Raw genomic sequence first — 14551 nt, 5'->3', positions numbered from 1 at the left:
GAAAAAAGAAGAGATAGATAGAGTAACTCAAGGTTCTCAGCCTGAAGGATTTAGCGAAGTAAAACTGGTAAATGGTTAATCAGCTGAATTCAATACATTTTTAACCTTACCGTCAAAATTTTTTAAAATTAATATCATCACAAGATTAAATATCTACCGAGTTTTAGCCTATTTCTTTTAAGCCTAATACAATATTAGTTATACAACCTTTTTATCAACCAGTATTTTGTATTTTTATTTTCACTCTGTTCCCTACTATTGCTTGTCTTTTTCTCTCTCTCTCTCTTTCTCTCTTTTTCTCGTTCTCTATCTGTCTTCTTCTTTCTACACCATAGTGTAGTGTGATTGTTCCTCCAATCATCCCTTTTGAATCTCTGGTATTCACCTTTAATCATCTGCGATCTTCATTTTCATCTTCAGTTTGTCTTTTTTCTGTTTGTTAATTGATTTTTGCTTCATCCAGCGAATAAACCAGCTTTACTCACTTTCTCTGAGTGTGTTCATCTTCTCCACACATTGTACACTCTTTCATTTGTATTTCACTCTCTTCTTCTTCTCATTCTTCCTTATCATCATCATCATCAACAACAACAGCTACAAAAAAATCAACATCAACATTAATATCTATCAGTATATCTTCCACTCTTGATATATAATTCACATTTAACTCTCTGTCTCTTTATACTCATCGTTTATTTTTTGCTCGGTTTGTGTACTTTTAATCAAAAACAGCAATCAAAATGGTTCGTATATCCTGTTTTATTGTAATATTTACTCCATCCAATTGTTTACCTGATTATTCCTTTTCCAACCAAAGAACTTAACGTTTTCTTTCTCAACATTCTTGATAATTCTAATCAATAATCAATTGATAATATGCGGTATCTTTAACTAACTCTTTTATGTACCCTTTTTGAATTGTATTTCTTTCTATGTGATTATCTCCACCTTTTTTGGAACATCAAATACTGTTCTTTGCTCCTTTTGGACCCACTACTCCAACTAATTCCTTTTGGACCCGATCCAATGATGTTTCTGCTGTATTAAACCATACCATTGTGTGTACTCGCTCCTATCCGCGTGTGGTTTTATCAATCTTATGTGATTATCGACGGTCACCTCAACATGGACAATAATTTATACAGGGAAATGAAGCGTCTTTACCAATGGAAATGTGCTCTACATGTAAGTTGACTGTATAACCTTGATAAATGTACATTTTATATGTAGTTACCTGTTTTAATCGATTGGTTTTATGATGAAGCTCACTTGGTTTTATATTGCTTTTCTGCTTAGCCAGGCTTCATTTCGCCTCATTTTATTATATCCTTACCCTTCGCTCATATTTTTTTCCAATCAAAGTCGTTAATTCTTGTAATTGATATCATGCTAATAATTTTAATTTCATTACAGTTGACGCCGATGAAATCAAGAGGCTCGGTAAACGATTTAAAAAACTCGATTTGGATAATTCTGGATCTCTTAGTGTAGAGGAGTTTATGATCCTGCCTGAATTACAACAAAATCCGTTGGTTCAGCGGGTTATTGATATATTTGATACAGACGGGAATGGAGAAGTAGACTTCAAAGGTGACTATTGCGATATTTGTTGCTTTTAAATCACATTGCAATAGCTTGAATAATAACCTGGGAACTTACCTTTCAACCTTACTATAACTCATCCATAAAACGCTAGTTACTGGAAAGATAGCATTTCTCAAGCTATGCAATATTGTCAGGCGAATCTGAATTTCTTTTATTGTTACACTGATTTAACATTAATCTTCAAATCTAATTACCTTACAGAATTCATTCAAGGAGTCTCACAATTTAGCGTTAAAGGTGATAAAGAATCGAAATTAAGATGTAAGTATAAAATTATAAAAATATTAGCCTTTTCTGATGGACTTTTATTTTTCCCTTTCTTAGTTGCATTCCGAATTTATGATATGGATAATGATGGTTTCATTTCTAACGGTGAATTATTTCAAGTACTTAAAATGATGGTTGGAAATAATCTGAAGGATACCCAATTACAACAAATTGTGGACAAGACAATTGTTTTTGCGGATAAAGATGAAGATGGAAAAATTTCATTCGAAGAGTTCTGTGCGGTAAGTATTATGTGATTGTTTCCGGTGTAAATACCATAATTCTGTAACATCTTGAGAATTCTGTAACGATTTAGAAGACTTTTCTCTCATTTCTTTCCGGTGTGAAGCAACACGAATTATTTCATGTAATTTAATCTCGAATTACAGCTCCGTCTCAAATTTCTAGTTGATGTTAATGTTTATGGTATTGTCACTTAACTTTAAAGCTTGAGAAACATATTGAATAATTAAAAGAAAGATGTTAAAGATGTCAAACATCGCGTTTTCAAACAAACACAGTTTTGGGTGAAACAACAGAATTTTTATTTACTCTGAATTCTAATGATACAAACGTTTTTCATCTATTTTTGCTCTTCAGGTTGTAGGAAACACCGATATCCACAAAAAGATGATCGTGGAAGTTTGATTTTCATACTAAACAAGAAGCGGTACGGAATCATGCTCATGCTTATTTTGGACCTTGGTTTTATTTCAACTCTCAATTACAACCAACCAAAAACACAAACAAACATTTAATGATCTGGATGATGTTACTTGCTCCTCTTGTTTTCTTTTCATCCTTAAATTCTCTTTCTTCGTTCTGTTTTTTCTGTTCTTCTCCGTCAAAGATTGGAAAAGCTAAAACAAACACAAAATCCAAATAAACATAAGCTATGTATTATTTCGTGAGATCGACAGTATTCTTGCTTTGCTGCATCTTTTATGCCTCTCTGATGCAACTGCCGATAATGAAGCCTTCGTTGGTTCCTATGGACATTTAAATGTATATATTTATCAGCGAAGAAAAAAATAAAAGAGTATCATTTTCTTGTGGCCTTTGTGGCTTTCATCTCAAATTGATGCTGATGTTCATCGTATTATTTAATCTTGTTTCGATCTCTTTGTTCAATTGTCTTTAAAATTTTGTTGTTCTTTTCATTTGATAGATAGAAAACTGGAAACTCTTGCTATTTTCCATCCTTTTTATATGAATATGTTGAATAACCTCAAGTGTGTATTTGTTTGTGTTTTGTTCTACCAATTCCAGTTACCGCTTCCATTGGCATCAACATGAGGTGATACGAATATTCAATCAAACTGCAGATTGGACATAATTTTTGGTATCCAACATCTTTTTACCGCATCCCGAACATATACCTTTCTTGTAAGCACAAGCTGCAAAGAAAACAAACAAGATAAAACATTATTAATCATTATCAAATATATATATAAATGAAAATTTGTTGACATAAACTGCTTTCATTCGTCATTAAAAATATTGTCAATCAAATAAAGCATTGACTTGATGTTTGTATTGATATATTTACAGACACATTTCTTTCCATCTAAACGTGTAGCAGAAAGAGGTTAATTAAAGGTAATAAAATATTAAGAGTCTTACATTGGCAATAGACTGATCCCGCAACATGTATCCGTTGTCTACAAATTTGACATTTGGAAAACTGAGCCACTGGGTTATATCGTCCTCTAGATGTTAAAGCTTTATTCTCGTTGATTTTACGGCCACCACTTTCTGAAAAGGTAAGAAACTCGCTTAGAATGATTCATTAGCATGTTTAGGTAAACTTACCATTCGTATTACGGGCACCGGCCTTCCATTTATCAGGGACAATAACTTTGCTTGATTTCTTTTCGCAATTTTCACAGACCATGATGAAAACGTACGTAGATAAGATCAATATTATTTAAATTAACACAGCTTAGCTCGAACCGCTCAAAAGGAAGTATAATTCACTAGAAAAACAGATTGATGGTGCCAGGAGTTAATCAGATTAATTTATAAAGAGATTCAATTGATTTTTGATGGAAGGCTCAAGACTATTATTTTAGGTTAAAAGGTTTTGTTTTTGTTTTGAATCTTTGGAAAGCTAAAAAAGGCGCCTTATTCAAAGATCCGATTTCACAAAATGTTTCTGAAATAACCGAATAAAACTCATCCAATCAAGAATTTTTAACAGAATTGTTTTTTATTTATTTATTTCTACAGGTAAACAGTTTAAACGCGTTTCTAGATTTATTCTGCTAATGAAATAAAGGAATCGCGATAAATTACTATATTTTGGCTTTCATTACTTAATCCAGTCAATTCGGGCAGAATCGCCAGAAACATGAGCGCGGTAGGAAAGCTTAGATTTCGCGATCAATAAATTTTATGCTCACACACGCAGACAGCTTATCCAAAACGCTCATTTGAGAAAAATTTAGCGAGCAAAAACGCTAATCTACATTTCAAGTACATAGACCTAATCCTTTATTGATGATTACCATTTTAAGACTGTCGTGTTTTGTATAGCTTAGTAAATTTTTTATTTCAACTATAATATAAATTCACTCAGTCTTCATAATTTATCAAAGAATAAAATACTATTGAATTAATTCTCTCGATTGTTATCAGCCACTGATCAATTTCATACAGAAACAGGTATTCCTAACCTTATTTAAGTAATAAAACATAAAATGATGAAATTTTAAACTATTATATATGAATACTAATATAGATTACTAATAATATATGAAACTATTGAGTTTTAAATGTTGTTAATAAAGAAAAATTCAGCAAAATGTATCTAAATTTGAGCACTAAACAGAATAGCCTTTAGCTGTAATGATATTTTTTTGAAGCAGTTATTCAGACTCGAGTCTCAATCAGAGTAAAAAAACTGAAACAAATTCAGACCAAATATCAAAAAACGCGCGATATGTAAAATAATGGACAGAAATTTGAGTTTGGCAAAGTTAAGCAACTTTAATTTCATTTAAGGTTTGCTTTTTGTTTATTATCTTGATTGAAGTTATGCTTGCCTTTGCTTAGTAATTAAAGGGATTGAAATTTTTTCATTTTTTATATTAACCATAAGTTTGATGATTAAAATTACCCAAAGTACAATTTAAATCGAGAGGGCAACCATGTCTAACATTTAAAAAAAATATGTGAACAATTAAAAACATTTAAAGCAGTGGTTCATATTTTCATCTGTTTTCAATTAGTTTTCCTTGTAATTAATTTGCTTTTTGTAGTTAAAAAATTGTGAGTTATATCTTGTATTTTTTTGTGTTTTCAATAAAACATTTGTTGTTTCCTTAATTGTTAGATTAGGTGAGTTTTTTTTGATGAAATCGTAGCTGTTAGCGTTTTTGTGTGTGTTTCAGTTTGTTAGTTCATATTGTTTTTCAAATAGCTATCAAAAATTGACGGAACAACCAGAATGAAAACCAAATGAAGTTGAATTTCGTGATTCCGTTTGAGCCTAAAGGATGAAATCATTTCTTTTATGGTTGACGTGAAGATTGGTTGAAGCCCTATTTTTATCCACTCTATTCCTCTGTAATCGTTTTAAGTATATTTAACTCCAAATAAATGAATAATCTGCTAGTTGTCTCAATTACGAATGATAATCATGACTAAAAAACAGGCAGAAGAAGAAATTGTTGTCCAAAAATTGAATAAACCAAAACAACGGTAATCTTTTTAGCTCATCTTTTGGCAGAATCAAAAATCAAAGATAACCAATAAGCAAGATTTCAGGCCAAAATATCTAACAGGGAATTGAGTTCAGAAAATGTTCAACAGCTTCTATCATTTGCCTGCTTCCCATGGTAATGGTACAAAAAAAGTGACGTTTTCATGATGAGTGTGGTAATGGTGGCGTAGACAACGACAATTGAATTCCCATTGAAATTTTGCAATTATTATCAAATATTGTAATGAACAGGGGAAAATTAACAACAGCATCACAATTTCTCGATGAAAATTGTTTCCCTAAGAATATAAACATGATAATGATAATCCAATTGTGTGTTTCTTTATCCTTTCCTATTTGTAACTCTTGCAGATAAATGATGATTAAAGTGCAATTCTGGTTTAATTAGTAACCGATTTATTTCCAATCTTTATTGTATTCTTCCTGGCTTTAATTAATAATGAATCACCAACCAAATTGTTACGTTAAAAGACAGAAGTGTTGAGATAGTCCAAAAGTCAAAGCAGGTTCAAAAATGGTCCCACAAAGCAATGAAATACACACTATTTCGGTTTTGCTGAACAGAAGAAAAAATGTTTGTAATCTTTTTGATGATGGCTTGATTAACGTGCGTGATTAAATCCCAATTAGCTATTGTTGTATGTTAATTGACGATCGTTTCCTTGGTTTCTTTTTCTGCGTATTTTACATCATAACTTGTTTGTCTGTAATCAATGGGTTCAACATTGGGAAAAATAATTGTGTAATTCATCTTTCACATGTTTCTTTGATTGTTTACAGTTTAAAGTGTTTAAGCTAATTATAAATAAATAATTTTGGGTTTGCTTTTGGTTCAATCAAAGGTAATCTTTCAATGTGAGTACAAAAGAAAACAGAAAAATGGTTTTACTGAAAGGTTACCTTTGCTGTTAAAAAATGGATAAGGTTCAGGTTAAAAGGTATAAAGGTTTGACAGAGAAAGAGTTAAGAGGATAAGTGAGAAAAAGGTTAACAATTAATGGTAAAGGATGGAAGAAATTAGAGTTTGTAAATTATACACAATTAGTTTTGTATATTCAACTAATTTAACTATGATACAATGAATACTTGTTATATAATACAATTTAAACTTTCACAATGTGCTTTTTTTGCTAATTGTTTGTTTCTTTTTCCTGATAATCATGTTTTACATCATCATGTTGATTCAATGTGCTGTTTTGCAGCAAAAAAAGACGTTTACGACCGATAATCAATCAATTTTCACAAAAAAATCACTAGATTATGGTTGTTATTATTACTATTATAATTACATGATAAAATTACAGTAAAACGATGATTATTGAGAAAAAGAAACGTTGAAGAGACAAAAAAGTGAAATCAATTTGCTTATAAAAAGATGTTACTCCTCAGTCTTTTTGTTGTTTGTTGGACAGAAAGAGGTAGATGGAAAGCTGCTAACAATCAGCTAATTTTGTTTCATTTTGAGATGTTTTTTGAGGAGTTGCTGAATGACACTCAAAAAAGGGACAAGAAATATAAGCTTTTGTTTCAATTGAGATTGGACATGTAATATATAATCAATATAATATTTATAATCATTGTATCAACAGTTAGTTACATTTTACATCAAATTTTTCTTTTTTCTTGTTTCATTAGGTGATTGTAATCTAAAATATTCATTAATTATTTTTGTTTTCTCATTGGTTTTTCATTTAGGAATTGAATCTCTTTTTCTTTCTCCATTTTTCCATCACTGTCAATCTAAACTAACACTTCTTGTTTTACAATTAAAATTGACTCGCACAGAGTCTTGAACAATACATTCATTCACTCCTAAAGACAAGGCTAAAATGGTAGTTGATCAAGCAAAAAAAAATGTTTTTTGTTTCATAAGGTGAAAGCAAAAATTGGTTTTCAAATCAAAATTATTTTAATGTTTCTAGTTTGAAAAATTATGCTGATTTTTCAGGTAGGAAAAGAGGTATCTTTTTGAGCTTTAAAAAACTGCTCTCTCACATAAAACACAACACAAGAAAAAAGAAAGATTTTTTTTCATGATAAAAGGATTTTGGATTATAATTATTATTTTAGCAATATATATATATGGAAGTGGGACAATTTTGGTTTAAAATTCGAAGGGATGGATAGAGAAAGAGTGTGTGAAAGAAAGATAAAAGAGACGGAAGTTAGTCTTGGTGGATGAGGATTTTGAGCACACATTAGAAGAGTTTATGATTAGTGGTTCCCCATCAATGAAGGTATATATATTTATATATTTATAATATATAATAGACATTTACAGTATACAACTCCTGAGGTCATGAGGCCAAGCCAAAGTCTTTAAGATGCTCTTCGATATCAACACGACATATTGGACACCGTTTATTGGTTGCTAGCCATTGGTCAACACATTCAACATGGAATAAGTGCATGCATGGTAAACGCCTGTAGAAAAAAAACAAGATAATTTAATATTAAAATCAATAATAAATTTATGAACATGAAGTACTAGAAAAACAAGGAAAGTAATGAAAGTTGTTGTAGAAAGTTAATGATATAATAAATAAACAATAAAACGATATTTACCTGACATCTTCGGTGTCTTCAAACTCACATAAACATATAGTACATTTTTCGATGGTATCCTCGATTTCGGCGCTTCTTTGAATTTTCTTGTACTTGTGAGGGAAGGTATTACGTTCGATAACAGCTTGTGAAGCTCCTCTATTAACAGTTGCGGTGTGACGATGTTGCTGTATACTTCTCATGTACCCAGTAATGTATGGAGATTGATATGGATGGTGGAAAGGAGGGGAAAAGCTGGGTGCGATTTCAGAAAAGATCACATCCTGTCTCGGAGCAACAATCTATTGAAAACAAAAAGAGAGAAAAGGCATTAGTATTGAATGTTATTGAATTATTAATATACGTATTTCCGTTGTTCAGTGAGGGTATTGGTACTTACCATTTGTGGGGAAATAGTGATTTGGAGATGAGGATTTCCGAAATGTACTCTATTTGTTGGGTGAGAGTGGTGATAATGGTGTTGATGCACATGATGGTGAATGTGAGAATGCGGGGCATCTGTTGGTGTGTTGACAATATCGTTTTGAACATTTTCGTTAAGTTCACCCATCTCGTTAGGGTTGTTTGGAACTTGTGGCGAGTTTGAGTTTGGCCGAGCAGCTGGGTTAAGATTAGGAACGCGGGTAGATGGTAACGTTAAAGATGAAATATCAAATCTATTGCAGGAATCACCAGTACTAGAAACAAGTGTTCCATCACTATTAGAGGCTAAAATTGGATTCATTGGCACCGGTAAAGAAATGGAAGGAATTGTAGGAGGTCCAGGTAATGTGTGTAAAGCGATACTAGTCATAGCAGCACTAGCTTGATTCTGTTGAGAAGTAAAAGAGAAAAAAATGAAACATTGTTAGTTAAATTGTAAATAAAGTAGAAACATATTTTACTTGTATGAGGAAAATCAAATGCAAATAATTACTAGAAAGTAAATTAACATACCTGATCTATAAATTGCGGTGTAACTCCTAAATTCCAACTAAAAGAATTATCATTGTTTGGACAATCGTAAAGGTTCACATGAGAGTTTGTGTTTGTGGCAAGAGCTCCATGCATATTATGAGCTCCGTGATTTGCTGCATTAATATTACTAGCGTTTTCTACAAAACGTTGATACACTTGATTCCGTGATTCCAGCAATCGCCTGAAAAGATAATCAAAAAAAGAGTATTAGTCAAATTCTTGTTGTGTTGTTTAAATGATAAAATTTTGAGATAAAATGTCAGAAGACAGAATTGTAATAAAATCTGAGTGCACGAGTAATGTTAATCAAAACAAAGCAACTTTGAACGAAAGCAAAAGAGGGAGCTTGAAAATAGCTTACATTGCTTAAGTGAAAATAAAGAATGGAATCATATGAGGCAAGATATGTCATTCAACCGAAGATCGTTCTTGAGCATGAAGTGTATATTTATATCAATTCATTATAATTATTGTGATGTTGAATGACAACGATAATCAAGATGAGGGAGGGAGAAGGTCAGTATCATTAGTTTTCTATCTGAACTATCTGTTGCTAATTTATCATCTCATTGAACTGGTTTTAGTCTACATTTGCTTACTAACAATATCGATAAAATGAATTCAATAATCTAGCATAAATTATAATGGAAACTTGAAAGTAAAAATTTTAACTTGTAATACAAATAAGCTCTAAATTGGAAATTTCAATTTTAAATTACTATATTAGACATATCTGATGGGAGGTAGCATAATTGAAGCAGATATTTGAGAAATGACAATTAGATTAACATCAACAGGCACTAAACTCAGCTAACTATAGATAATTAACAGAAATAATTAAGTCAAACACTGTGGATTATTGAGAATCATAATTAAAATTGAAATATAATAAAGTCAATTCCGATTATACAGAAAATTGCCTCGTTTTTCCGGCTACCTAGTAAAACTAGTTTGTTTATCATTGGCTAATGACAAGCATAAACTCTGTTCATTAAGTTTCATAATAGTTCAGGAGAAGTGAAATATGGATAAAGTTAACATTGAAATCCAAGGTTCTGGTTTTGTTGCATGTGAAAAGTCACCAATAAATGAAAGCAAGAACGAGTGATCAAAATTAACATTTTATCTAATGGGAGCAAAAAACAACCTTCAAGTAAACAAAATATTAACCAAGAGCGTTAGACTGGAGAAAACAAAATACTCTTGAAAATTGTTTTCAAGTAAGAGTCGTCAGATAAAACATCTGAAGCCAAAAACAAAGGCTTGGCTCTGATTTGACTGCTATACTCATCAGCTTTTCAATCTACATTTATCATCAATTTAGTCTTGTTATTCTCTTGCAACATCACATACATGGTAACAACCTCAATATGAACTCTTATTGCTTAGCTATTGGTATAGTCATGATTCAATTGAACAAAGTTAGAAATAGAAAAATAGAAATTATAAACATACCTTTGCATGACCGCATGTCTGAGATAGCTTCTTCGGTGATTTTCACCGATTCTTTGGTGAGAAAGAAGGATCCTCTGATGATTTGGATGCATCCCAGGAGGCAGTTGATATGTTGCATAGTTGTGGCTGTGATGAGGAGGTGGTTGGCCTGAGTAATATGGATAATATATTGAGGGATCCTGTCTAGGCCTAGGCGAAGGAAGAGGTGCAGCTAAATTTGGACCGAATAGACGACTTAGGTCAGATGGTTGCCCTTGATAAGTAGGCATTGTGTGTGGACTGCCGACGGGACAATAACCATGATTATGTGGACAAGGTCCTGTAACTGGAGCAGGATTAACACCATTAGATGAGCTTGCAACGAAACAATTGCTGTATGATGAACAGGCCTCTCCATTATTGCTCAGTTCTGGGCATATATTTCGATTCGTATTCGCGGGATCACTTGGGTGAAGGTAGCCATATCTACAGTTGGGGTTATAGTAAGGATTTGTTGATGTCATAACTTGAGGTTGATCGATATTAAGCGGTACTGGTAATGGTGAACCAACGGAACTATGACCGGGCATGCTTTGGGAACAGTTGTTGTCGTGATTACTGCTGGTACTACTGCTGCTGCTACTACTACTTCCACTGTTACCACTGTTTAGACTTTGGTTATGGTTTGGATAATGATTCACATGATTAGAACTTAAGGTACCATTTATCTGGCTATTGGTGCTGTTGTTATTACTATTAGTATCACCAGGCGAATGCACACAGTTAGTGTTTATCTTGTCCCGTCTTGTACACTTCTTACTTCTCTCCACGACTTCACGTCCAGGATTATGATGCAGGTGATGATGAAAATGGTGCGAGTGAGGTTGATGATGATTGTAGAGTTGTAAAGGATGTTGAGAGTGTTGAGGAAGATATAAAGCTCCGTGTTGCTGTTGTTGTTGATGCTGATGTTGCACAGGCTGTTGAAGATGATGATGATTCATCGATTGAACAGGATCACTGGTACTCATGTTACTTCTGCTATTATTATTCACAGTACAATTGCTATTTGTATTTGTTACTGGTGCTGAACCACCAACAGCTATGCTGCCACCACCCCCTGTACGTTGATTATCCTCTTCATCTGAGTTGGTTAAATCGATAACGAGTAAATTAGAGTGATTTTTCGTTTGAGGAATTGCTGCAGAACTCGGTGGATTTGATGAACAAGATGATGCAGCAACAGCAGCGGACGCATTACCAGCGGTGGCTGTCGCAGTGTTCCCTCTATCTGACATATTGAGAGATCCTCCGTTTACATAGGAGGAAACAAACCAGGGCAAGATGGTAACTTCTCCTCCCCTATTCAATGAGCCATTAGGTGAGAGGTAGAAGGATAAACACACACAGGCTGTTGAGTTAAACACGGTTGCTGATTTGAAGAGCCTTCCAACACAGAAAAATATTTAAACTAAAAAGAGAAATTAGAAAAATAGATGTCAAATGTACACAAAATGCAGATAAAATAGTACAAGAAAGGGAATGTTGTGATACGTTTAGAGTAGAGTTGCAGTATGAGTGATAATATTGAAAAGAGAGTGAGAAAAAAGGGGAGGGAGCTAAAAAGAAAGAGATTTAAGTGAAAATTACATTATAGCAAGCAATTGGAAGAATTAAGAAGCTTAATGAATAAAAAAGACGAGGATTAATTAAAAGAGACAAAAACTCTTAGACAAAACCAGATTATAAAAGAAAGCTGATTGAAATTGCTGGTGATGAAAAATGCGAAAAGCAGAGACCTAAAGGAAGATAGAAAGAGAAAGAGAAAGAAGAAAGGGAATCAAAGAAAGGAAAATGAGAAAGACTGGCTGACTGGTTTTTTAAGAAAATATTTTAGATGGTAATAACAACTGGATATACAGCTCAACAATAAATTGGCTTAAGCCTAAGAAACGATTCTATCGAAATTTCGTCTTTTTAAACAATTCAATTCCTAAATATGACATTTGACAAGTAAGATTAGTAAACAAGGGGGAAAAAGAAAGGCAGAGAAAGACAGAGAAAGAATTATGAAAGAGAAAAAAAATAAATTGAGAAAAATGTAAAGATGTTTAAATAAAAAAAACCTTATACGTACATGAAATAAGAATATTTCAAGCTCTTGAAAATGCAGAGTAAATTCACAGAATTAAAATCATAATTAAACTGATAGGGCTACTAAATTATTTCACAGAAATATTTAAATAATGTTGTTAATGTTGATGGTTGTTGCTGTTGTTGATATAGTGGTTGATGATGAGAATGAAGATGATAATGATGAAGATGACGATGAAGATGCAGATGACGATGATGGTGATGGTGATGGTGCGTATTTACGTTTGCCAGCTTCGATGAAGTAAACCATCAAAGAAGAAAAAAATAAATCGAGTGTTTGATACAAAATAATACACACACACACACACCTTCAGTAAGAGCAAAAATGGTCGTTTCAGTGTCTCACAGCTTTACAGGTGAACACGTGATGGAACGCCATTGACAGACATGCACTAAACAAAAGTGAGAGAAAAGAAAGAAAGAATGGAATAAACAAGATTTCAGTTCAACAATTAACTCTAGGCTTTATTTGACAATTAAATGTTAATGTTCATTTTGATTTGATTTGTTGACTGAACAAATAAACAAACAGAAAATTGAATTTACATTTCAACTGATTAAATGCATTCTATTTGTTTCTCATCTAATAAAGTGTCTGCATCTATTGTCGATTTTTTAATCTATTTTTTATGCAATCTATCAACCTGATAACATCAGCAGTTGTTTTCATTTCTTTCTCATGTTTAACAATCACCAAATTCACCATCCAATTGCTGCTGAATCTTGAATTTTATGTAAATCTTTCAAAAGTTACACTTTGGTCTCATTGTGTGAAATAAATACAATATAAGGAATGGTAATTCTGATATAATTTCAAATCATTAACTGTAGCCAAATATTATAATTGCTATACTTATGTTGGAAAGTTTACTTGACAAAATACATTTGCTTTTGGCATGAATTGAACAAATTGTAAGTTCAAAATGACCAAATGATTAAAGGAGACGGAAAATGAACTAAAATCAGGGTTACCAAATTGTTAGCCAGTTGATTGTGATCAGTTTGTATGGTAATGGTGTTGTCAATGTTGGTCGATTGATTGACTTGTCAGTTGAAATATTAAAAAGGACAAAAGTTGATTCTTGGATGGACACACTTTTTTTTGATAATTACAGGTTATAACAATTTGTTTTTTTGGGTAATACTGTAAATAATCAACTAAACATTCTCATCTTTGATCTAGTAATCTAAATGAGTACCAACAACCATGAGAATCATGCAAATCTAACGAAAATTGTAATGAATAAACACTTCAACCTCGGGCAATGTTTAAACATGTGTCGATACATTTTGTTCAATGTAACTGTATTAACTGGAGATAATGGTTGATTTGTTTGAATTTTGTAATGGTTAGAAGTAAAGAATCAACCGATTACCATGATTACCACCACTAACATGATCATCATGTTTATTGTGATTATTTTCATCATAATAATCAACATTTCTTCCAATTTCTTTTACCTTCACCAGCTTTAACCAACAACAGTATCTAAATTGATTTTTGTGATAATTCAAAGTGAACAAGTTCATTGTATGACATGATTAGCTATCAGTTCAATTAAACTCTTCACAATGTTTACTCTTCTGATGATGATGATTGTAAGAAGACAGCAAAAGTAAAAAAAATATATAATCAAACCAATAATAATAATAAAATAGTTGAATCATAATTACTTCTAACCCAAGCCCATTAAATCCAATCAACCCAAACTCTTGTTATTGTGTTAATATTTATTGTAATTTTCATTGACTCATGATAAAGAGACAATTGATTTATATCTAAATGTGCAATAATGATTGATAATCATTTCAATAATATTGAACACATACACATTGAAATAAGAA

At 32.1% G+C, this 14551-nt stretch overlaps 3 protein-coding genes across 5 annotated transcripts; 1 reads left to right on the top strand and 2 right to left on the bottom strand.

Annotated features, from left to right (window-relative positions):
- The first annotated feature begins 362 nt into the window (after nt 1–362).
- LOC107372011 (calcineurin subunit B type 2) lies at nt 363–2974 on the top strand. The gene is made up of 6 exons (XM_015940155.3): nt 363–743; nt 1146–1185; nt 1414–1590; nt 1807–1866; nt 1930–2114; nt 2473–2974. Exons 1-6 carry the CDS (start codon nt 741–743, stop codon nt 2518–2520), a joined length of 513 nt encoding a protein of 170 aa, XP_015795641.1. The 5' UTR covers nt 363–740; the 3' UTR covers nt 2521–2974.
- LOC107372012 (cysteine-rich PDZ-binding protein) lies at nt 2394–3937 on the bottom strand. The gene is made up of 3 exons (XM_015940156.3): nt 3685–3937; nt 3496–3627; nt 2394–3269 (listed from the first exon to the last, which is right to left on the bottom strand). Exons 1-3 carry the CDS (start codon nt 3764–3766, stop codon nt 3187–3189), a joined length of 297 nt encoding a protein of 98 aa, XP_015795642.1. The 5' UTR covers nt 3767–3937; the 3' UTR covers nt 2394–3186.
- An 897-nt stretch (nt 3938–4834) lies between these two features.
- Nucleotides 4835–13021, bottom strand: LOC107372014 (uncharacterized). Of its 3 annotated transcripts, none has more exons than XM_089267045.1 (7): nt 12690–13021; nt 10574–12023; nt 9098–9299; nt 8541–8972; nt 8162–8442; nt 7876–8020; nt 4835–6443 (listed from the first exon to the last, which is right to left on the bottom strand). In XM_089267045.1, exons 2-6 carry the CDS (start codon nt 11848–11850, stop codon nt 7894–7896), a joined length of 2319 nt encoding a protein of 772 aa, XP_089123171.1. In that variant the 5' UTR covers nt 11851–12023; nt 12690–13021; the 3' UTR covers nt 4835–6443; nt 7876–7893. The 3 variants fall into 3 exon arrangements, with proteins under 3 accessions (XP_089123171.1, XP_015795643.1, XP_089123176.1); XM_015940157.3 differs by having other exon boundaries at nt 4835–6300; XM_089267050.1 differs by lacking the exons at nt 4835–6443; nt 12690–13021 and adding an exon at nt 12203–12448 and having other exon boundaries at nt 7487–8020.
- Nucleotides 13022–14551: the final 1530 nt, after the last annotated feature.

The sequence above is a fragment of the Tetranychus urticae genome, chromosome 1 (genome assembly GCF_039701765.1).
Source record: "Tetranychus urticae isolate SD_2017Ah chromosome 1, NJAU_TeUrti_SD_1.0, whole genome shotgun sequence".
In the NCBI taxonomy this organism is placed as follows: domain Eukaryota; kingdom Metazoa; phylum Arthropoda; class Arachnida; order Trombidiformes; family Tetranychidae; genus Tetranychus; species Tetranychus urticae.
This window is presented reverse-complemented; position numbering and strand designations above follow the sequence as displayed.